Source organism: Delphinus delphis, chromosome 9, assembly GCF_949987515.2.
Source record: "Delphinus delphis chromosome 9, mDelDel1.2, whole genome shotgun sequence".
Classification (NCBI taxonomy): Eukaryota; Metazoa; Chordata; class Mammalia; order Artiodactyla; family Delphinidae; genus Delphinus; species Delphinus delphis.
This window is the reverse complement of record NC_082691.1, coordinates 63,785,308-63,807,925: the sequence shown is the minus strand read 5'-3', so window position 1 is coordinate 63,807,925 and position 22,618 is coordinate 63,785,308. Positions and strand designations below refer to the sequence as shown.

The following is a 22,618-nucleotide window of genomic DNA, read 5'->3' as shown; positions in this document are numbered from 1 at the left end:
GTAAGAGAAAAATGGATCATGCAGTTAACAGGGGCTGAGACAACTAGCTCACCATTTTTGGCGAGGAGATTAGCTTCTCACTAAATTGCAGAATACATTCCAGATGGATTAAAAAAGTATATATAAAGAATAATAGCAGGCTTCCCTGGTGGCACAGTGGTTGAGAGTCCGCCTGCCGATGCAGGGGACACGAGTTCGTGCCCCGGTCCGGGAAGATCCCACATGCCGCGGAGCGGCTGGGTCCGTGAGCCATGGCCACTGAGCCTGCGCGTCTGGAGCCTGTGCTCCGCAACGGGAGAAGCCACAACAGTGAGAGGCCCGCACACCGCAAAAAAAAAAGAATAATAGCATAAAAATGTTAAAATAAATTATAGGTCGATAATACTCTTGGCATGGGAAGACTTTCCTAGACAGAGAAACCTAAAGGAAAAAGATGAAGACTTTATTATGTAAATACTTTATAAATTTTACTTGTCTAAAAAACATCATAAATAAAAATAAAAGGCAAATGCCAAATTGGTAAAACTTCTTTTACATATGAAGAGAGATTACATTCCTTACTTACACAAGGTATTTTTTATGCATGACAGAAGTATGCTAAAAGATTGCCACTCAATATACACAAAATAAGAAAAAGCTGAACTACCTGATATACTATTGAACAAAAGGTTTTACATATGTAAATCACAAGAGAAGAAAGATAAATGGCCAATTAACATTTTTTAAATGTTCAATCTCACTGGTAAGCAAAGAAAGAAAGATTGAAATAACAGTCAAATTATTTTTTCAGTTAAGAATTGTAAAGATCAAAACAATAATACCTATAAAATAGACATTTTTATACACTGCTGGAGTAACTATAACTTAGTACATTTTTGCTAAGCAATATGTATGCGTACGTGTGTGTGTGTGGTGTGTGTGTGTGAGTGAGAAATATTTTCTGATTGAGCAATTTTCCTTCTAAGAATACATCCAGATGAAACAATCAGGGATTTTGGGAAGATGGCCACTTGACCTCATGATCCTGAAGCGCCTTTCCTTTTGGTATCCTCTCTGGAACCAAACACCCAAGGCAGTTACGCTAGAGGACTTTGGGGATGCCCCTGAGGATACATGATCTTCATGTTTCTTAGCTGAGATCTAGATTTGTGATGCTGACAGATAGCGAAGTTTCAGAAAGATGATGTATTATAACCTCTTTTTTCTGATCAATGAATAGCACCATTTTTGATACGGCATAACTTATTAGTCAAATAAAGATGAAAAACTATCCTCAGAATTGTAGTTAACATTTGTTGAGAGATTATTGTGTTCCAAGCACTATTCTAAGCAATTAATGTCTTTACACATTTCAGTCCTCACAACAAGCCAATGAAGGAGGAACCATTCTACAGATGGGAAAACTGAGGTTTAGGAGGGTTTTGGCTTTCTTTTTGTTTAAGTAATTTGCCCAAGGTCACAGAGCCAGGACTGGAATACAAGTAAGCTGTCTCTAGACACAGAGTTCTTAATCATTATACTAGAATAAGTCAGATATGCCACTTCAAACCCTAGAATATTTATTAGCATGCATTTAAAGGAAACAATGTTGGATGTCTTACTGCAACCTTAGAAGCAGTGGCTTTCTCTAACAGGCTCTTGCTGGACCAGATTCAAAGGCACCTACATCCCAAGTCACTCGAAGATTGGAGACCCACTTCACTGGCCTCACCATGTAAACTAGTGGTACCCAGAGTTTCTGCTAAACACCAAGGGCACAGAAGCCATTCTGCCCTCCCACCCTGACCTTACCTATCCCTGTACCTGGTAAATTGACTTTTTGGTTCCTAAATAACAATAGCTATCATTACTGAGTGCAGAGCTAGTAAGCCAAACTTTGACCTCAGAACCTACGAACGTACCATCACTAACTCTATTACATGAGTAAATGTACCATACCAACTATTTCACATTACAGCCAACTCAGCAATGCTTAATCATTCGTATATGAAGGGACTTGGGCTTCACTTTCAGTTTGTCCTAAGGACTTTATTGGAATTCATAGCAGTTCCTGGATATCTAGCACCCATAAGACCCCCAAACTTCCTCAGTTCTACATTTCTACATCCTATCCTCACCGTTCAGAGGATACATTTTATGAAAGAAATTTTGTTTCCAAGAGAAAGAACCCAACAATTACATAAAGGGAAAATGAAGACAATCAAACTTTTCATGCTTCTGGACAGGTATTAATACTGAAAGATCTCAAATAATTCTCATTACACTTAGAATATGATGAAATTTTCATTATACTTACAATATGATGAAATTTAACCTCTGTATCTGCATTGAGATATTTCAACAGATGATTATTTCATACTTAACTCTGGCACACACATACTCACAAAAAAGGAATAGAAAAGATTTCTTTAGTCAAGAATTTTCAGCGATAAAACCTTCCTAGCTACGGCAGTTTACCTGAGTCCTCCAACAATATTATTTAGGAAGCGAGAAGAGTTTCATTTTTTTAGTGGCTTTTGAGGATTTTAGAATAAATCTTCCTAATGATTCATGAGCCTGAACTGAAAGAATTCTCTGCTGCTCTGTTCTTTGTAGGATTGCCCTTATCCAAGACATCCAGTTTCAAGAAATTATCTTGGTGGCAAGAAAGCATTCATTCCTAGAACAAATGTTTATTAAGCACCTATAACATGACAAGAAATGTATTGTGCTAAGAATATAGTAGTGAATAAGACAAAAGAAAAAAAAGGTCCCTGCCTTCAGAGAGTTTACACACTAGTTTTAGGAGGATACTGACTTCTGCTTCTATTTTCACATAAACCAATTATCACCACTTCATTAAATGATGACAATATAGCATCTTCCAGATGCCTGGTGATAAATGGACAGGAGTAAATTTATCAATGTACAGCTCAGAATGCTTATCCAACTAAAACTAAAGTGGCACTAAGATGCACAGAAAAGAGAAAATTAAAAGCCCCTTGCACATGAGAAAACAAGGACTCCACACAGGTAGCAGAACTAATTTTAAACTGACACATTAGGAACACACTTTACAAATCTAGTGACACTCATGCAATGGTGTTATGCCATGGAGAGTAAGGACAGGCTCCAGCACAAATCATTATTTCATGGGCTTGGCTAATCTGCCAAGTAAGTCATCCAAGTAATCTGCCCCCTAGCCAGGCAAAGTATAAAGATAAGTTTACACTAAACCAAAGGTATGTGATAGTGAGGTATGTCATACACCTGTCTAGTCACAATAGAATTGTCTAAAAGGGATTTTTCTCAGTGTTAGACTCAGCATTAAAACTATTTTTAAGATTTATCTTTCAATAAACTGTGTTTTTCCATACTACAGAATGTCTAGATTACAGAATACTATGCAGCCATTACCAATAGAGAAGTAGATCTACATAGTGTGAAAAGAGCTCCAGTACATACTGTTGGAAGAAAAACAAAAAAGAGAGGCAGACTAATACGTATAGTATGATACTATTTATGAATTTTTTAGCCTCACAAAACAACATTTTGTTTTTGAATGCAAAGAAAAGAGGTCTAGAAAGACACAAAAACATACAAAAGTGATCATATTTCTGAGAAGATGATAAAGAACTAAGTTCGAGAATTTAGTATTTTGTATAATCTTAATATATATAATAAAACTAAGTAGTAAATTGCATTAAAACTAAGTCAAATTTCTTATAGTATTCATATGTTTCTTTCAAAAGCTTGTTCATTCTCTTTTTTGATCTAAAAAGAATGGAGACTTAACACATAGATTCAAGCAAAACTCTATGGTTTTGATCATCTTGTCCATACTAAAAATCATGGAAAAACCCAACCTGGAGTTAAGCATAAAAAAATAAACCCCAGAACTGAGAATGTATAAAAGACAAAGGAAGTCTTGCTATATAGAAAATATGGAAAGCATTAAATCAAGCACCCTCATCAAACCCCTTTAAAGACCCCTCTGCCATTGTGTCCACAAAAAGATACAGCACCATTAAAGATAAGATTCAGCTTCTTCAGCCCCAAGTGCAGGTGTGGCAAGAAACCTAAGAATGAGATAAGTCATCAAAGAGATATGAAGAAGAAGGAGGAGGAAAACAAAACAAAAAGTGCACCAAAGAGAGAAAAAAGAAGTCTGGGAACAGAAAGAGCATTAGTGTCAACTAACCTAAGAGTCACATAATTGCTCCAGCACAAAAGAAACTGGCAGTCTATATTTGTAGAACAATTTACCAAGCATTTCTACATCCATTATGGAATAGAATCTTTGTAACAACACAGTGAGTAGTTATTCCATTTTACAGAAAGAAACTGAAGTTCTGGGAAGGTAAGGGAATTGCCAAAAGCCGCATAGCTAATAAGTGACATGACAGAACTGGGGTCTTTGGACTTCAAGCCCAGTGTTCTTTCCAATACCCTACTATTGTTATAGACTGTCCCTCAAATTGCTACTAATTTTCAAATAACAATGAAAATTTCAAGAAGCAAATGTATTATCAATACATTTATTGATGTTTACATGGTAAGCTATTTTTCTTTCCTCTAGAAAAGCCAACTATATAAAAAAAATACCTGATTCGTCCTTTCAAAAACAACAGAATGTGGTAGAGCGCAGTGGACGGGAGGGGAGTTCTGTTAATAAAAGGCAACATGAGGGAGTCTCGTGTGATGGAGCTGTTTGGTGTCTTGAATGTGGTGGTGGATACACAAACCTGCATGTGTGATAAAACTGTATAGAACTTAATACACCCACAAATGAGTATAAGTAAAATTGTGGAAATCTGAAGAAAATCTATAGATTTTATCAATGTCAATACCCTGGTTTGTGATATTATGCTATAGTTTTACAAAATGCTACTACTGGAAGAAAGGGGGTAAAGGATACATGAGATTTAGCTGTATTTTTTGTTATAACTGCATGGGAATACACAACTATCTCAACAAAAAAATTCAATAAAAAAATCAACAGAATATTCATATCACCAACACCGATTCTGAAACAGATCAGTGATATTGTATAGAAATATGAGAAGACATAATGCAGTTATTCAAAGCTGACTTCTTTATAGTGGAACTGACAGAGGCATGACCCATGAAATTTGAAATTTAAAAATTATTATTTCAAGCCTGAGATGATAATTTGAATAGTTTTTGAAGACGTAATACCTTAAGAGTGAGACCCAGATCACCCTAGTCATGCAAATGATAAACCACTGGTAGAAGGACGAATCAGGAAGATGAAGAAAATAGACTTTTTGATTTAGAACAAAGGGCTATTTAAGAATTCCATCTCATGACCAACAGACACGTGAAAAGATGCTCAACATCGCTAATTATTAGAGAAATGCAAATCAAAACTGCAATGAGGCACCACCTCACAATGGTCAGAATGGCCATCATTAAAAAGTCTACAAATAACGGATGCTGGAGAGGGTATGGAGAAAAGGGAACCCTCCTTCACTGTTGGTGGGAATGTAAGTTGGTGTGGCCACTATGGAAAGCAGTATGGAGGTTCCTTAAAAACTAAAAATAGAGGTGCCATATGATCCAGCAAGCCCACTCCTGGGTATATATCCAGACAAAACTATAATTCAAAAAGGTACATGCACCCCTACTATTCATAGCACTATTCACAATAGCCAAGACATGGAAACAACCTAAATGTCCAATGACAGATGAACAGATAAAGAAGATGTGGTACATATATACAATGGAATACTACTCAGCCATTAAAAAGAATGAAATAATGTGATTACAGCAACATGGATGGACCTAGAGATTCTCGTACTAAGTGTAGTAAGTCAGAAAGAGAAAGACAAATACCATATGATATCACTTATATGTGTAATATAAAATATGATATAAACGAACTTACCTATGTAAGAGACTCACAGACATAGAGAACAGACTTGTGGTTGCCAGGGGGATGGTGCAGGATGGATTGGGAGTTTGGGATTAGCAGATGCAAACTATTATATACAGAATGGATGAACAACAAGGTCTTACTCTATAGCACAGGAAATTATATTCAATATCCTGTGATAAACCATAATGGAAAAGAATATGAAAAAGAATGTATATATGTATAACTGAATCACTTTGCTGTACAAACGAAATTTACACATTGTAAACCAACTACACTTTAATAAAATAAATTTTAAAAAGAGAATTCCATCTCAAAGCATCAACTGACATAAAACTAGAAGTGTAATCTAATTGCTCTATAAGACAATTTGAGAATTATGATGATAATTATGGGATGTACTAAGAATTGTCCAATAATAACACTAATCATAATAGTACTATTTATCGAGCATATCCTATGTGCCTGGCATTAAGCTGCGTGCTTCACATAAGAGATGGAAAATCCTCACAACAACCCTGGGAAGTAAAATACGGATGGAGCTAATCTAATTTACGCAAGGTCACATAATTAGAAAGTGGCAGAGCTTGACTTTAAATTCTGACCCTAAAGCCTGTGTGCTATTTCCTGCTCCATAATACATAGGAAAGAAATACCTTATCTTGATAGTCTGGTACATGACTCTAGGGTGAGGGAAAAAATTATATCCAGTAGTATAAAACTATCACTGTTATTATACTAACCTGCTTGTAAGTTCCATCTAGCAAGGTGTCCAGGTGTTGGAGAGGAGCAGGTGTTTTATCTTTGAACCTTGTTAATAGCCGGCGTTGAATGGCCCGAAATTGTACAGCTCTTTCAGATAAGAGTTCTTCTAATTTTTCACCATTTATCCGCAACTACAATGAAGAATTTCTTTAATTCAGGTTAAATGTGCACAACAAAACGTGTCTAAAGTAAGGATACTGGCAATGCCAATAAAAGTTTGAAAAGAGTAAAGAAGAAATTTAAGTGTGTTACAGAGTTCAGAGAATTAAAACTGTGATATTTGATACATGAATACATAGGTGATACAGTGAAATAGGTCAAATAGAAATTTAGTAAAAATGGCCCAGTTGTCATTGGGGTAAAGATAGATCATTCAATAAATGTTTGTGATAACTGATTAAATACATAAGGGAAAAAAGGAACAAGGATTTTTCCCCCAGTCTTTACAACAAAATCAACTGCAGAGGAATCAAAAGTTTAAACACAACAAAGCATGAGAAAATTATATTTTTAAAAATAATCTTAGCATGAGACAGATCTTTATAAGTCAAAAGCCCACATACACACACACACCCCTGATAAATTACTAACTAAAAAACATTTTTTTAATTCTACGTGGTTAAGGAAAAAGGTAGAGAAAAACATTATAAGTAAAGTGATAAGACAAACAGCAAACTGTAAAAAATAATAGCAATAACCACAGAGACAAAAAACCATGCGTATAATATCTAGAAAGCATCTACAAATTGATGAAAAAGGACCACAACCCAAACAAATGAGTAAGAAGAAGAGCAACAATCCAATAGAAAAGTGGGCAAAATTCACAGAAAAGTTAATACAAATAGCTCTCAAACATACAGCGTTTGACCTGTCAATCCCACTTCCAGGAATTTATCCTAGGGGTGAGCTTGCAAAAAGTAATGTACACACAAGGATATTCATTATAGGATTTTTTCTGTTGCTATTATAGTAAGATAATGTTAATAATCAAAATACTCATCAATAGAGGAACAGGTTGAATAAATAAAGAGGACTTTGCAGGACCACCAGGTACTGATAAGCAATGCTAGCCAAAGATGCATTGAATGAAACAAAGCAAAACTGAAATACAGAATATCATTCATGTATTTTTTTTAATCTATATAGTAACATAGTTGTGACTGCATAGAATAGTTCTAGAAGGGTAACAAGAAACTGTACACCAAAAATTGCCTCCAAAGAGGAGACTGAATAGTGGGAGGATGAGAATCAGAAACGACTCTTTTCAGTATAACTCCTCTCATAACTTTTGAATTTAATACAATTAAAATAAAGAAAGCTAGTCAAAGTCATAGGGAATACTCCATGAACCCAGATCATGTGAACTGCTAATTCAACTTAACAAAACAGTCATAACTAGTTCTGAAGTAAATATCATATTCAAAATGTTCAGAAATCAAACATATTATAGTTTACATTTCTGATATCAAACCAAACTTCCTTACCTTTTCAGTGCATGTATGGAGAACAGACACATGATTGGAAAAAAAACTTGGAATTTTATTAACTTCTTTTAACCCCAGTTTCAGAAGCATTAAGTAGCTAACTAAATCAAAGTATATTCTCTTGAAGGAAAAAAAAAAACTTTCATCACCAAAAGTTAAGTGACATAACAACTAAATTTTTAAAAAAGAATATTAGAGTTATCAATAATTCACCCTTTTAATTATATGATTTCCTGCTATAATACTTTATTTCCTCAATTCATAAAACAAAAAATTTTTTAAATATTCTCAAAACTGAGACATCAGCCAGGTTATCATTTCTTTGAATGTGTAACAAAACAGCAGTGATTGAAATGTTTTCACATGTCAGAATTTCAACATTTAACAAATATTTATTGATCTTAGTGCCACGCAGTGTTCTAGACTCTAGGAATTACAACAATGAATAAAACAGACAAAAATTCCTGTCTTCAGGGAGCTTACACTAAGGGACACATAGATTCCAAAAGCCACCTTGATTCAAAGTTTAAAGTCATATTAAAAAAAAAAAAAAAAAAAAAAAGTACGGCTTCCCTGGTGGCGCAGTGGTTGAGAGTCTGCCTGCCAATGCAGGGGATGTGGGTTCGTGCCCGGGTCCGGGAAGATCCCACATGCCGCGGAGTGGCTGGGCCCATGAGCCATGGCCGCTGGAGAAGATCCCACATGCCGCGGAGTGGCTGGGCCCATGAGCCATGGCCGCTGGAGAAGATCCCACATGCCGCGGAGTGGCTGGGCCCATGAGCCATGGCCGCTGGAGCCTGTGCTCCCGGAGGCCCGCGTACCGCAAAAAAAAAAAAAGTAGAGCGGGGCCAGAGAGCAAAGGAAGTATAGCATGCCCTTTTTAACTGTGTAACAAAAGTGCCTATAGTTCACCACATTCCCTAAGTCCCTCCCCAGAAAGGAAATGTCCCTGATGTAGAAACTCCAGGGATTTACTAGCCAGCAAATAAGGCGGGGAGGAGGGAGGCGGACTGTATGTCAAACATAGTCAATTAGAATCTAATATTTTTTTATTTTAAATATTACAAATAGGTAATTAGTATAGTCTTTCTGTGGACTCTCTTCCATAAGTCACTGGACCCCAGTTTTGCACAGTGAAGCAGGAATTTCTTAAGATATATCCTAGAGAATTATAAAGGTTCTCAATACTTAGAGTACCTAAACATATTTCCCAAACTATTGATTTTGGTGCCACAATTTGGTCAAAGTATACTGTCCTATACAATATTATCAGCTTAGATGAGGGAAGACCCAAATAAATTCAATTTATTTGATAATGCCGTGTTATCTGCAATGGGGTGGTATGCACTGAAATTTTCCCTTTATGTTCACACTGTATTCAAAGAAGTCTTTATTTGTAGGTTAAAGTCAATGCTCTTAGAATGTTCAAGGGACTGAACATTAAGTAGAATGTTCATGTGACTGACAATTTACATGACGTATTCTCTCTCTCACTCCCTCTTTCTCTCTCCCATCCTCTCTCTCTCTCATTAACACACACACACACACACACGCACGCACGTGCACACACACACACACACACACAACACACACCATAGTTTACAAATTGAAATGCAAAACCTATTGATTCCTTAAAAAGTAGCCACTCTAGGGAACCAATGTTTCCTTAAACAAAGTGCAAAATTTTTTTGAAATTCCTCTTTGTAATTCCCTACAGAGTCTACTTATAGGCAAATAAAAGCCTGGTGAATTTTTTTTTTAACACATGGGACTTAAAACAATGACTTTCATTGTCCAATTTTTTTCACAAAACATGACTCCTGACTATTTCCAAATATCAAGTCAATCTTCAAAGGATGAAGATTTGACACCCTCAAGATACTCAAGAGAATCTAACACAGGCTCTGAAGGTACTTCCAAAGAAGAAATGCAAATATATCCAGGCAACAAAGTCACTGTCAGATCTCATTAATTTAGACATTTAATCATTCAGCATTTACTAAGCACCCATTGTGCCAGATACTGGAGAATATTTTACGTGATTAACCCTCATTCAGATGCAGAAGTTCTGGTGTGCTTGTTAAAAATGAAAAGGAAAAATCACTTTACTTTATAATCACACCTCATTTATGGCCTGCTAGAATTAGTTAGCCAATTGGCTGCCAATAAGCTCAAATAGTTTTAACACTGGGTTATTGGGGTCAAAGGTTAAATCCCCATGTGGGAGAATTAAACCAGCTCTGTTCTGAGGCCAGACCACAGCTCCAGGCAGCCACTCTGTAAAAGTGTGCAATTGATCACAAACTGGGCAAGAGGGCAGGAACAGGTTCACAACCCCACCATCCACATAAGAATAACAACTTGATGTACACTGCCTAATAGCATGTATACTAGAATCCTTACCTCTGTAGCATCTTTCTTTCATATATTGAAAAATTACAGATGATACGGGTTATGATCATACACACCTCAAAATGATGATCGATCAACTCGAAATATTCTTGAAGGGGCATAGATCCAGAAAAAGAACATGCGAAATCTTTGATTCCCTGTTTTTCAAAATATTCCTGAAGGCGGATAATAAGCTCATTTGTTATGAGCCAAAGATCCTCAAATTGTTCACTCTGGATGCGATATCGTTCTAAAGAGAAAAAATAATTAAGGAAAAGGCTTATTAACACATAACTAGTAGCTGAAACTATATGAATTATCACTAACTCTGACATGAATACCAAAAGGACAAAGATTTCTTTTTTGGAATATAGATATAATTTCTACTGGCTTAATAAAAATAATTCTACTGCCTTATCGTGATTTTCTGCATCAACAACTTAACATCTTCAAAGCTCATTCCAAAGGTATGTGGTCACAACAGCAAGCTGCATAGTCATTTTAACTATGTATCTTATAATAGGTTTCAGTATGGTAAAAACACAAAATTTGGATCCTTCTAAAAAGAGCTTTACTCAAATGGTAAAAAACAAACAAACATAACAAAAAAAGGTAAGAAAACAGCCATTGCAAAAGTACAACCTGGTATCACTAGTTTGTTTCAAAAAATTGATGTGAAATAAAATTTATTCTATAGAAAGCCCACATCCTGGACACAGTAGGCAGCTTAAATCCCTGTAAACATAATCAAAGTTTTCTATTTTTCTAATAGTTCTTTCATTTGAAGAGAGATTTTGCAATAAGACCCTTCCCCAATTATAAATCTTGGTTCCCTCCATTCCCTCCATTCCCTGACACATCAGCTCCAAGACAGCCAAAGTCTTGTCTATCTCCTACCCTGATGATTATGATGACAACAATGATGACAATGATGATGACATCAGTGACAATAACCACATCTATGATAAGAGCAACTATTATAAGAGCACCAGCTATGTATACATCAAGCACTATAACTACAAAAACCCATTTTTTATAAGAAGGAAAACCAGGCACAGAGAATTTCAGAGACTTGCCAAAGGTCACAAAGCAATTTAAATGTCAGACCAATAATTCATGGTATATATCCTTCTTCCCCAATTGTCTAAACTCTACCTATTCCTCAGGATCTGGCTTCAGTCTCACCTACCCCAAGAAACCTTTATTTCTCTACCATCTATAGAAGCCTTATATGTGCCAATCACTATCTAAAGCACTGCACATTCACTCTCAGCCCAATAGGCTACTGGCTATATAACAATAGCCCCATTTTACAGAAGAATAAATATAGCAACAGAAGAGTTTAAATAATCTGCAAGGTCATCTAGCCAATTAATAACAGAGCAGGGATTGGAACTTCAGCTAAACTTTAAATAATCCAAAGATTATCTATCAATTTTAACCACCTCATAACAATGCATTTCTCTGAATTTATATAGAGAATTCTACAGTTTACTGTGCAGTTAATACATACAACCATGTACTCTTTTTTTTTTGCGGTATGTGGGCCTCTCCTGTTGCGGAGCCCAGGCTCCGGACCCGCAGGCTCAGTGGCCATGGCTCACGGGCACAGCCGCTCCGTGGCATGTGGGATCTTCCAGGACCGGGGCACGAACCCACGTCCCCTGCATCAGCAGGCGGACTCTCAACCACTGTGCCACCAGGGAAGCCCCAACCATGTACTCTTATTTAACCTACCAGATGATTATATTCAGTCTCTACAAAGAGACTGTACACTTTCTGAGATCAAAGTTACCTATTTTATTTAGTTCACCATTTATTGAACAATTATTATGTGCAATTTCATAAAGAAAGAAATGTTGGGAGTACAAAAATTACCTTAGTCTTTTTGCTTAAGGAACTTAAGGTAATACAATATGTGCATGTGAAATATTTATTTATATTCCCAAAGGTACGTTGACAAATTCTATAAATATATTACCTCTTTAAATTGGTTTTTAACTTCAATTTGTCACCCTCAGCCAGAATTCAAGAATATATCTGCTCTCATTCCCCTAGTCATACTCTTTTCAATTATATAAGGAATAAAATACACTAAGTATGCCTGCCATGGTGCATGGCAAACACCCTGGTATTCTCTGCTGTCATATCATTCCCCTTGGAGCTTCCCCAGTCTTCCCCTCACTCCAGTCTTTTTTTTTTTTTTTTTAAACATCTTTTTTGGAGTATAATTGCTTCACAAATGTGTGTTAGTTTCTGCTTTATAACAAAGTGAATCAGCTATACATATATATAAATCCCCATATCTCCTCCCTCTTCCGTCTCCTTCCCACCCTCCATATCCCACCCCTCTAGGTGGTTACAAAGCACCTACCTGATCTCCCTGTGCTATGCGGCTGCTTCCGACTAGCTATCTATTTTACATTTGGCAGTACATATAGGTCCATGGCACTCTCTCACTTCTTCCCAGCTTGCCCTTCCCCCTCCCTGTGTCCTCAAGTCAATTCTCTACATCTGTGTCTTCCTGTCCTGCGCCTACTTTCTTCAGAACCGTTTTTTTTTTTTTTTACATTCCATATATATGTGTTAGCATACAGTATTTGTTTGTCTCTTTCTGACTTATTTCAGTCTGTATGACAGACTCTAGGTCCACCCACCTCACTACAAATAACTCAATTTCGTTTCTTTTTATGGCTGAGTAATATTCCATCACATATATGTGCCACATCTTCTAAGTATCAATGGACACTTAGGTTGCTTCCATGTCCTGGTTATTGTAAACAGAGCTGAAATGAACAGTCAAGTGGTACATGACTCTTTTTGAATTATGGTTTTCTCAGGGTATATGCCGAGTAGTGGGGTTGCTGGGTCGTATAGTAGCTCTGTTTTTAGTTTTTTAAGGAACCTCCATACTGTTCTCCATAGTGGCTGTATCAATTTACATTCCCACCAACACTGCAAGAGGGCTCCCTTTTCTCCACACCCTCTCCAGCATTTATTGTTTCTAGATTTATTGATGATGGCCATTCTGACCAGTGTGAGGTGATACCTCATTGTAGTTTTGATCTGCATTTCTCTAATGATTACTGATGTTTACCACCCTTTCATGTGTCTGTTGGCAATCTGTACACCTTCTTTGGAGAAATGTCTATTTAGGTCTTCTGCCCACTTTTGGATTGGGTTGTCTGCTTTATTGATATTGAGCTGCTTGTAAATTGTGGAGATTAATCCTTTGTCAATTGCTTCATTTGCAAATATTTTCTCCCATCCTGAGGGTTGTCTTTTAGTCTTGTTTATGGTTTCCTTTGCTGTGCAAAAGCTTTTAAGTTTCATTAGGTCCCATTTGTTTACTTTTGTTTTTATTTCCATGTCTCTAGGAGGTGGATCAAAAAGGATCTTGCTGTGTTTTATGTCATAGAGTGTTCTGCCTATGATTTCTACTAAGAGTTTAATAGTGTCTGACCTTACATTTACGTCTTTACTCCATTTTGAGTTTCTTTTTGTGTATGGTGTTAAGGAGTGTTCCAACTTCATTCTTTTTTTTCCTTTTTTTTTTTTTTTTGCGTTACACGGGCCTCTCACTGTTGTGGCCTCTCCCGTTATGGAGCACAGGCTCCGGACGCACAGGCTCAGCGGCCATGGCTCACGGGCACAGCCGCTCCGTGGCATGTGGGATCTTCCCGGACCGGGGCATGAACCTGTGTCCCCTGAATCGACAGGCGGACTCTCAACCACTGCGCCACCAGGGAAGCCCCAACTTCATTCTTTTACATGTCGCTGTCCAGTTTTCCCAGCACCACTTATTGAAAAGGCTGTCTTTTCTCCATTGTATATTCTTGCCTCCTTTATCAAAAATAAGGTGACCATATGTGTGTGGGTTTATCTCTGGGCTTTCTATCCTGTTCCATTGATCTATATTTCTGTTTTTGTGCTAGTACCGTACTGTCTTGATTACTGTGGCTTGGTATATAGTCTGAAGTCAGGGAGCCTGATTCCTCCAGCTCCGTTTTTCTTTCTCAAGATTGCTTTGGCTATTTGGGTTCTTTTGTGTTTCCATACAAATTGTGACATTTTTTGTTCTAGTTCTGTGAAAAATGCCATTGGTAGTTTGATAGGGATTGCACTGAATCTGTAGATTGCTTTGGGTAGTATAGTCATTTTCACAATGTTGATTCTTCCAATCCAAGAACATGGTATATCTCTCCATCTGTTTCTATCATCTTTAATTTCATTCATCAATGTGTTATACTTTCTGCATACAGGACTTTTGTCTCCTGAGGTAGGTTTATTCCTAGGGGTTTTTGGTTTTTTTTTTTTTTGCAGGATGCAGGCCTCTCACTGTTGTGGCCTCTCCCATTGCAGAGCACAGGCTCCGGATGCGCAGGCTCAGCGGCCATGGCTCACGGGCCCAGCTGCTCTGCGGCATGTGGGATCTTCCCGGACCAGGGCACAAACCTGCATCCCCTGCATTGGCAGGCGGACTCTCAACCACTGCGCCACCAGGGAAGCCCTATTCCTAGGTATTTTATTCTTTTTCTTGCAATGGTAAATAGGAGTGTTTCCTTATTTTGTCTTTCAGATTTTTCATCATTAGTGTATAGGAATGCAAGAGGTTTCTGAGCATTAATTTTGTATCCGGATACTTTACCAAATTCATTGATTAGCTCTAGTAGCTTTCTGGTAGCATCCTTAGGATTCTGTATGTATGGTATCATGTCATCTGCAAACAGACAGTTTACGTCGTCTTTCCCGATTTGGATTCCTTTTATTTCATTTTCTTCTCAGATTGCTGTGGCTAAAACTTTCAAAACTACGTTGAATAACAGTGGTGAGAGTAGGCAACCTTGTCTTGTTCCAGATCTTAGACTAAATGGTTACACAGTTTTTCACCACTGAAAACGATCTTGGCTGTGGGTTTGTCATATATGGCCTTTATTATGTTGAGGTAAGTTCCCAATAAGCCTACTTTCTGGAGGGTTTTTATCATAAATGGGTGTTGAATTTTGTTGAAAGCTTTTTCTGCATCTATTGAGATGATCATATGGTATTTTTCGTTCAATTTGTAAATATCGTGTATCACATTGATTGATTCGCGTATATTGAAGAATCCTTGCATTCCTGGGATAAACCCCACTTCATCATGGTGTATGATCCTTTTAATGTGCTGTTGGATTCTGTTTGCTAGTATTTTGTTGAGGATTTTTGCATCTACGTTCATCAGTGATATTGGCCTATAGTTTACTTTCTTTGTAACATCTGTGTCTGGTTTTGGTATCAGGGTGATGGTGGTGGCCTTGTAGAATGAGTGTGGGAGTGTTCCTCCCTCTGGTATATTTTGAAAGAGTTTGAGAAGGATATAGGTGTTAGCTCTTCTCTAAATGTTTGACAGAATTCGCCTGTGAAGCCATCTGGTCCTGGGCTTTTGTTGGAAGATTTTTAATCACAGTCTCAATTTCAGTGCTTGTGATTGGTCTGTTTATATTTTCTATTTCTTCCTGGTTCAGTCTCAGAAGGTTGTGCTTTTCTAAGAATTTGTCCATTTATTTCAGGTTGTCCATTTTATTTGCATATAGTTGCTTTTAATAATCTCTCATGATCCTTTGTATTTCTGCAGGGTCAGTTGATACTTCTCCTTTTTCATTTCTAATTCTATTGATTTGAGTCTTCACCCTTATTTTCTTGATGAGTCTGGCTAATGGCTTATCATTTTGTTTATCTTCTCAAAGAACGAACTTTTAGTTTTATTGATCTTTGCTATCATTTCCTTCATTTCTCTTTCATTTATTTCTGATCTGATTTTTATGATTTCTTTCCTTCTGCTAACTTTGGGGTATTTTTGTTCTTCTTTCTCTAATTGCTTTAGGTGTAAGGTTAGGTTGATTATTTGAGATGTTTCTTGTTTCTTGAGGTAGGATTGTTTTGCTATAAACTTCCCTCTTAGAACTGCTGTTGCTGCAACCCATAGATTTTGGGTTGTCGTGTTTTCATTGTCATTTGTTTCTAGGTATTTTTTGATTTCCTCTTTGATTTCCTCAGTGATCTCTCGTTATTTAGTAGCATATTGTTTAGCCTCCATTTGCTTGTATTTTTTACAGACTTTTTCCTGTAATTGATATCTAGTCTCATAGTATTGTGGTTGGAAAAGATACTTGATACGATTTCAATTTTCTTGAATTTACCAAGGCTTGATTTGTGACCCAAGATATGATCTATCCTGGAGAATGTTCCGTGTGCACTTGAGAAGAAAGTGTATTCTGTCGTTTTCAGGTGGAATGTCCTATAAATATCATTTAAATCTATCTGGTCTATTGTGTCATTTAAAGCTTGTGTTTCCTTATTTATTTTCTGTCTGGATGATCTGTCTTTTGGGGTAAGTGGGGTGTTAAAGGCCCCCACTATTATTGTGTTACTGTCGATTTTCCCTTTAAAGGCTACTAGCATTTGCCTTTTGTATTGAGGTGCTCCTATGTTGGGTGTATAAATATTTATAATTGTTATGTTTTCTCCTTGGATTGATCCCTTGATCATTATATAGTGTCCTTCCTTATCTCTTATAATAGTCTTTATTTTAAAGTCTATTTTATCTGATATAAGTATTGTTACTCCAGCTTTCCTGTGTTTTCCATCTGCATAGAATATCTTTTTCCATCCCCTCACTTTCAGTCTGTATGTGTCCCTAGGTCTGAAGTGAATCTCTTATAGACAGCATATATACGGGTCTTGTTTTTGTATCCATTCAGCCAGTCTGTCTTGGTTGGAGCATTTAATCCATTTACATTCAAGGTAATTATTGATATGTCTGTTCCAATTACCATTTTCTTAATCGTTTGGGTTTGTTTTTGTGGGTCTTTTTCTTCTCTGTGTTTCCCACCTAGAGAAGGTCCTTTAGCATTTGTTGTAAAGCTGGTTTGGTGGTGTTGGTGGTGCTGAATTCTCTTAGCTTTTGCTTGTCTGTAAAGCTTTTGATTTCTCCATCGAATCTGAGTGAGATCTTTGCTGGGTAGAGTAATCTTGGTTGTAGGTTTTCCCCTTTCATCACTTTAAATACATCATGCCACTCCCTTCTGGGCTGCAGAGTTTCTACTGAAAAATCAGCTGATAACCTTAAGGGGATTCCCTTGTTTGTTATTTGTTGCTTTTCCCTTGCTGCTTTTAATATTCTTCTTTGAATTTAATTTTTGTTAGTTTGATTAATACGTGTCTGGGTGTGTTTCTCCTAGGGTTTATCCTGTATGGGACTCTCTGCACTTCCTGGACTTGCGTGGCTATTTCCTTTCCCATGTTAGGAAAGTTTTCGATTATAACCTCTTCAAATATTTTCTAAGACTCTTTCTCTTCTTCTTCTGCAACCCCTATAATTTGAATGTTGGTGTGTTTAATGTTGTCCCAGAGGTCTCTGAGACTGTCCTCAATTTTTTTCATTCTTTTTTCTTTATTCTGCTCCTCAGCAGTTATTTCCACCATCCTATCTTCCAGCTCACTTATTTGTTCTTCTGCCTCAGTAATTCTGCTATTGATTCCTTCTAATGTATTTTTCATTTCAGATATTGTGTTGTTCATCATTGTTTGTTCTTTAGTTCTTCTAGGTCTTTGTTAAACATTTCTTGTATTTTCTCAATCTGTGCCTCCAACCTATTTCCTAGATTTTGGATCACCTTTACTATCATTACTCTGAATTCTTTTTCAGGTAGTTTACCTATTTCCTCTTCATTTATTTGGTCTTGTAGGTTTTTACCTTGCTCCTTTGTCTGTAACATATTTGTTTGTCATGTCATTTTTTTTGATGGGTGGTGCTATGTTCATCTCTTACGGGTCGTTTGGCCTGAGGCATCCAGAACTGGAGTTTGCAGGCAGTTGGGTAGAGCCAGGTCTTGGTGCCGAGATGAGGACTTCTGAGAGACCTCACTCCAATTAATATTCCCTGGTATCTGAGGTTCTTTTAGTCTAGCAGTTTGGACAGAGCTCTCTCACCACAGGAGCTCAGGCCTGCCCCACCCAGCCTGGGAATCAAGATCCTGCAAGCCACATGGTGCAGAAAAAAAAAAAAGGAGCAGTACAATAACAAAGAATAAAAAATAAAGTAAAATTAGAAAAATAAAAAATTTTTAGAAAAAATAAAGATATACATGCAACAACAACAACAAGGTAAAACAGAACCATAGGGACTTCGCTGGTGGCCCAGTGGTTAAGACTTCATGCTCCCAATGCAGGGGGCCGGGGTTCGATTCCTGGTCAGAGAACTACATCCCAAATGCATGCCACAACTTAACATGTTGCAACGAAGATCCAGTGTGCCACAACTAAGGCCCAGTGTAGCCAAAATAAATAAACATGAAAAAGAAAAAAAACATAACCACACCTAAAAAAAAAAAGCTGGAAAAGGTCTTGGCTGTGGGGGCGGGGCTTAGGTGGGGGCGGGGCCTAGGCTTAGGACCTGCAGGGCTGGAAAAGGCAGCAGGGCCGGAGGGGGGCCTCAGAGTGAGGAGTTTGGAGGTTAGGCCCTGGGTGGGGGTGTGGGGGCGGGGCTTAGGCTCAGGGTGCCTCAGAGTGTAGAGGATCAGGCTCTGGACCTCAGCAGGCTCCCCGCTGATCCCCTCACTATAGTGGGACCCTCCCAAGCGTGGGAACCCCTCCCCTCCCCCAGCTACCTCCCCCCCCCAGGGCCACCAATCCCGTCTGGCCTCCACTTTTCCTCCCTTCTCCCTCTCCCTCCCTCCCATGCCCTCAGGACTCACACAGCTGGAGAGGGCCTCAGAGGGCAGAGGATCAGGCCTGGGACCTCAGCAGACTCCCCAGAGCCCAAGTGGGCAGGGGAAATGCTGGCTGTGTTCACTCCAATCCCCCAAGGGTCTCTCCCCCATCCCCGTTGCTCCCCTCACCATGAGTGGACCGCTCCAGGCATACGAGCACCTCCTCTCCCTCAGCTACCCCTCAGGGGCACTGGTCCCAAACTGCCCCCACCTCTCCCTATGCTCCCTCCCCACACCCACATCCTACCCAGTTGCTCAGGGGTTCCTCCCATCTCCTTAGGTGTCCGTGGTCCCCCACCAGTGCCTGGTAGGTGCCCTAGTTGTGAGGAGACACAAACTCCGCGTCCTCCTACTCCACCATTTTGACTCCATCCCATTGTATTTTCTTCATATCTATCTCCCTTCATCTCCAAGGACATTCCCTAGGTAGAATTCTAGACATCACTGAGGCCAAAATAACCATCAGGGAATTGTAATGGCTACACTTCATGTTTCAGTTTACACAGTTCATTTGATTCTTTATGTAATAGTTTCTGTCCAATTCCATTATTTAGTCTGTCTGCCCACACTGTAGCTGTGTCAAGGCATTCATTACCATATATTAAGATGAATGTGAATAAATCAGTTATATACATGGATATTTGGTGAAATTTAGAGAATGATAAAGTAACTATGGGCAACAGCAATGTTCTAAGAGTTACTTTATCTAAAAAAGAATAAATATAATGCATTAGGACATAAATACCCTCATTTGCACAAATAAATGTTTGCCTTTTTTAAATGGTCTCAATTGCAGATTCATCATACAGCATCATCAACTGAAATCAAACAGATGTGTATAATTTCCCAAAGAAATGTTGGCAACAATTTTTTAGTATAACTAAAGAGAACATTTTAACGAAGAGAAATGTACAAAAATGATTCCATCAACCAACTGAAGATTAAAATTAATCAAAGCAAAATGGTGCCAATGTAAAGAAGACTACAATCATGACCAATTACAAAGACCACGAAAAGTACAAAATTCTCTCATTCTTCTCAGAAATGTCTTTAATTTGTGTATCTTATTCTTTAATTTTTAGTTGTTTCCAAATCTATTTCACTAGCCACCAACCTACACATTCCAGAAGCTGTTATGATTTTAACCACAGAAACTTCATTATAGTTTCTAAAATAAGGATGTATAAATGTTCCCCCTGTTAACGTCTTCATTTTTCAAAAAGAACGTATCCTTATTTTACTATATTTTCTAATTATAAAAGAAATAACCAACTAAAACTGCAAATCCATAAAGTATTGATAGAAAATGAAACCCGCTGTACAAATGGCAGAGATTTTAAAAACTGGAGTGTACTCAGACTTATATATATATATACATACACACACATTCATTTCCCCTAATACCCTTAGTGTACCTAAAATTTGTTGAACACTTCCTTTCTTAATATTTTAATTTATTTCCAAGAAGGTATATAAAACTCAGTGAGTTTAGTAGCTTCATTATCTACATACATCAGAAGTCAGTTTTACATTGAGTAGTTTCAACCATTATTCTCATATGAAGCAAACAAATCAATAAAGCATATTTAAGTATGAAATTCAAACTTGACTATACAATTACTACTTTTCATTCTACTGAGATTAATCTCAGCAAAAGTTATTCACTTTCACTTTCATCTTTGCAAGTGTCCAAAAGGAGGATATAAGAATATACACATACCCCCAAAAAATTAACTCCAGTTTCTAGTAACTCCTAAAACCTAGTTCACCATATACCTATCTCAAAAACATTTTTCAGTTCTTTAAATTCCTCTATCAAACTCTCCTCATCCCCAAAACCAAAGTTAAGTATCACTAATAAAACAGGAGTCTATCTTCATAACTAATATAATGGCTCTTAGTTTTCAATATCTAACATCACCCTTGCAGAAATCTTTGATGTGGCGATGATCTGTGATGCACTGTTCTTAATAGAACTTTTCAAAAGCAATAATACCATGGCTTTACTTACGAGAGGTTTTGGAAGCAAGAAGAGTAACTCGGGAACCTCCTAAGAAGCGAAAACCCATTACATTCACCTGATCATCTTCTGACTGATTGGCAAAGCCTACAAAGAAAATAAAAAATCACCTTACATAATCACAAGGCAAAACACTTAATGTTTAAAATAGGAAGCTTAGTTGACAATGAGTATTTTTTATGTCACTAGTCATGTTTAAGGTCCGTGTGTGGACTATAATATATTAACTGATCTCCACAGTTGCTTCCAAATGCTAAAATTACTGCCTCAGAAGAACATGCTGAAATCACTTAATTTTCTTTCTTCTACTAGTTCATTCTAGGTCTGAGGCAGGGAATGTACAAGATGAACTTAGAATGCCTGTCACACCAGAAAGCAAGGAAACTATCAGTGACCAGCAGACTTGTATGAAAAGGACGTAAGAGCCAACTTAAAGAGACTACCACTGGCCAGAGATGAAAATACTTTAGTATCAAAATAATAATAACTTCGATGAAGTAAAATACATCAAATATATTTAAAGGCATGGGTTCATATTGACACTAAAAATAAAACGAAAAAACCAAATGCTCACTATTGAAGGATTCTAAAGAATCAACTCATTATTTTAAAAATCAATAATAAAGACAAAGAACCAAGCGTTTATCCTGATGATCCTACCAAATTGTACCACATAAACAGTGGTAAATAAGGGAAACATTCTCTGTGTGGAAATATTCCAGCTAAAAATTGTAGAAAGCTTGAAAGAATAGAATACCACCATTTTTCAACTTCCAATGAATTAATGGATCTTAGCATTGACTATCAATAGCTGTTACAATCACAAAAAAGGAGACAAACAGATATAATGTACCCACTGCTGAAAGTATATACCACTATTCTTGCAGTAGTATGGCCAAAATAATCAATCCTAACTCTATTAGCACTAGATGCAACTATCAATTTATAGGGAACAAGACACAGAAAATATTAAACAAAATCACAGGGATGTAATCAGCAAAATTCAGAGTATGGGAAACTCACAGGAAAAATAATTTGTACTCTTTAACAAATAAACTGCAAATTAAAAAGAGACATGGGGGCTTCCCTGGTGGCACAGTGGTTGAGAGTCCGTCTGCCAATGCAGGGGACGTGGGTTTGTGCTCTGGTCCGGGAGGATCCCACATGCCGTGGAGCGGCTGGGCCCGTGAGCCGTGGGCGCTGGGCCTGCGCGTCTGGAGCCTGTGCTCCACAGCAGGAGAGGCCACAACAGTGAGAGGCCCGCGTACCACAAAAAAAAAAAAAAAAAAAGAGACATGAAGGAGAAAGCCTACAGAAGAGGAGATATCAAAAA

The 22,618-nt window shown here is 37.5% G+C and overlaps 1 protein-coding gene across 2 annotated transcripts in view; it reads right to left on the bottom strand.

Annotated features, from left to right (window-relative positions):
* BBS9 (Bardet-Biedl syndrome 9) overlaps nucleotides 1-22,618 on the bottom strand; it is a 447,702-nt gene that overhangs the window by 211,185 nt on the left and 213,899 nt on the right. For both annotated transcript variants that reach the window (XR_009520638.1, XM_060020706.1), the window contains 3 exons: nucleotides 21,277-21,372; nucleotides 10,593-10,765; nucleotides 6,619-6,771 (listed from right to left, as the gene is read on the bottom strand). Coding sequence is in view for 1 of the 2 variants with exons in the window: in XM_060020706.1 (XP_059876689.1) it covers nucleotides 6,619-6,771; nucleotides 10,593-10,765; nucleotides 21,277-21,372 (422 nt within the window). In the remaining variant the exon portion in view is untranslated. The remainder of the gene's footprint in view (nucleotides 1-6,618; nucleotides 6,772-10,592; nucleotides 10,766-21,276; nucleotides 21,373-22,618) is intronic.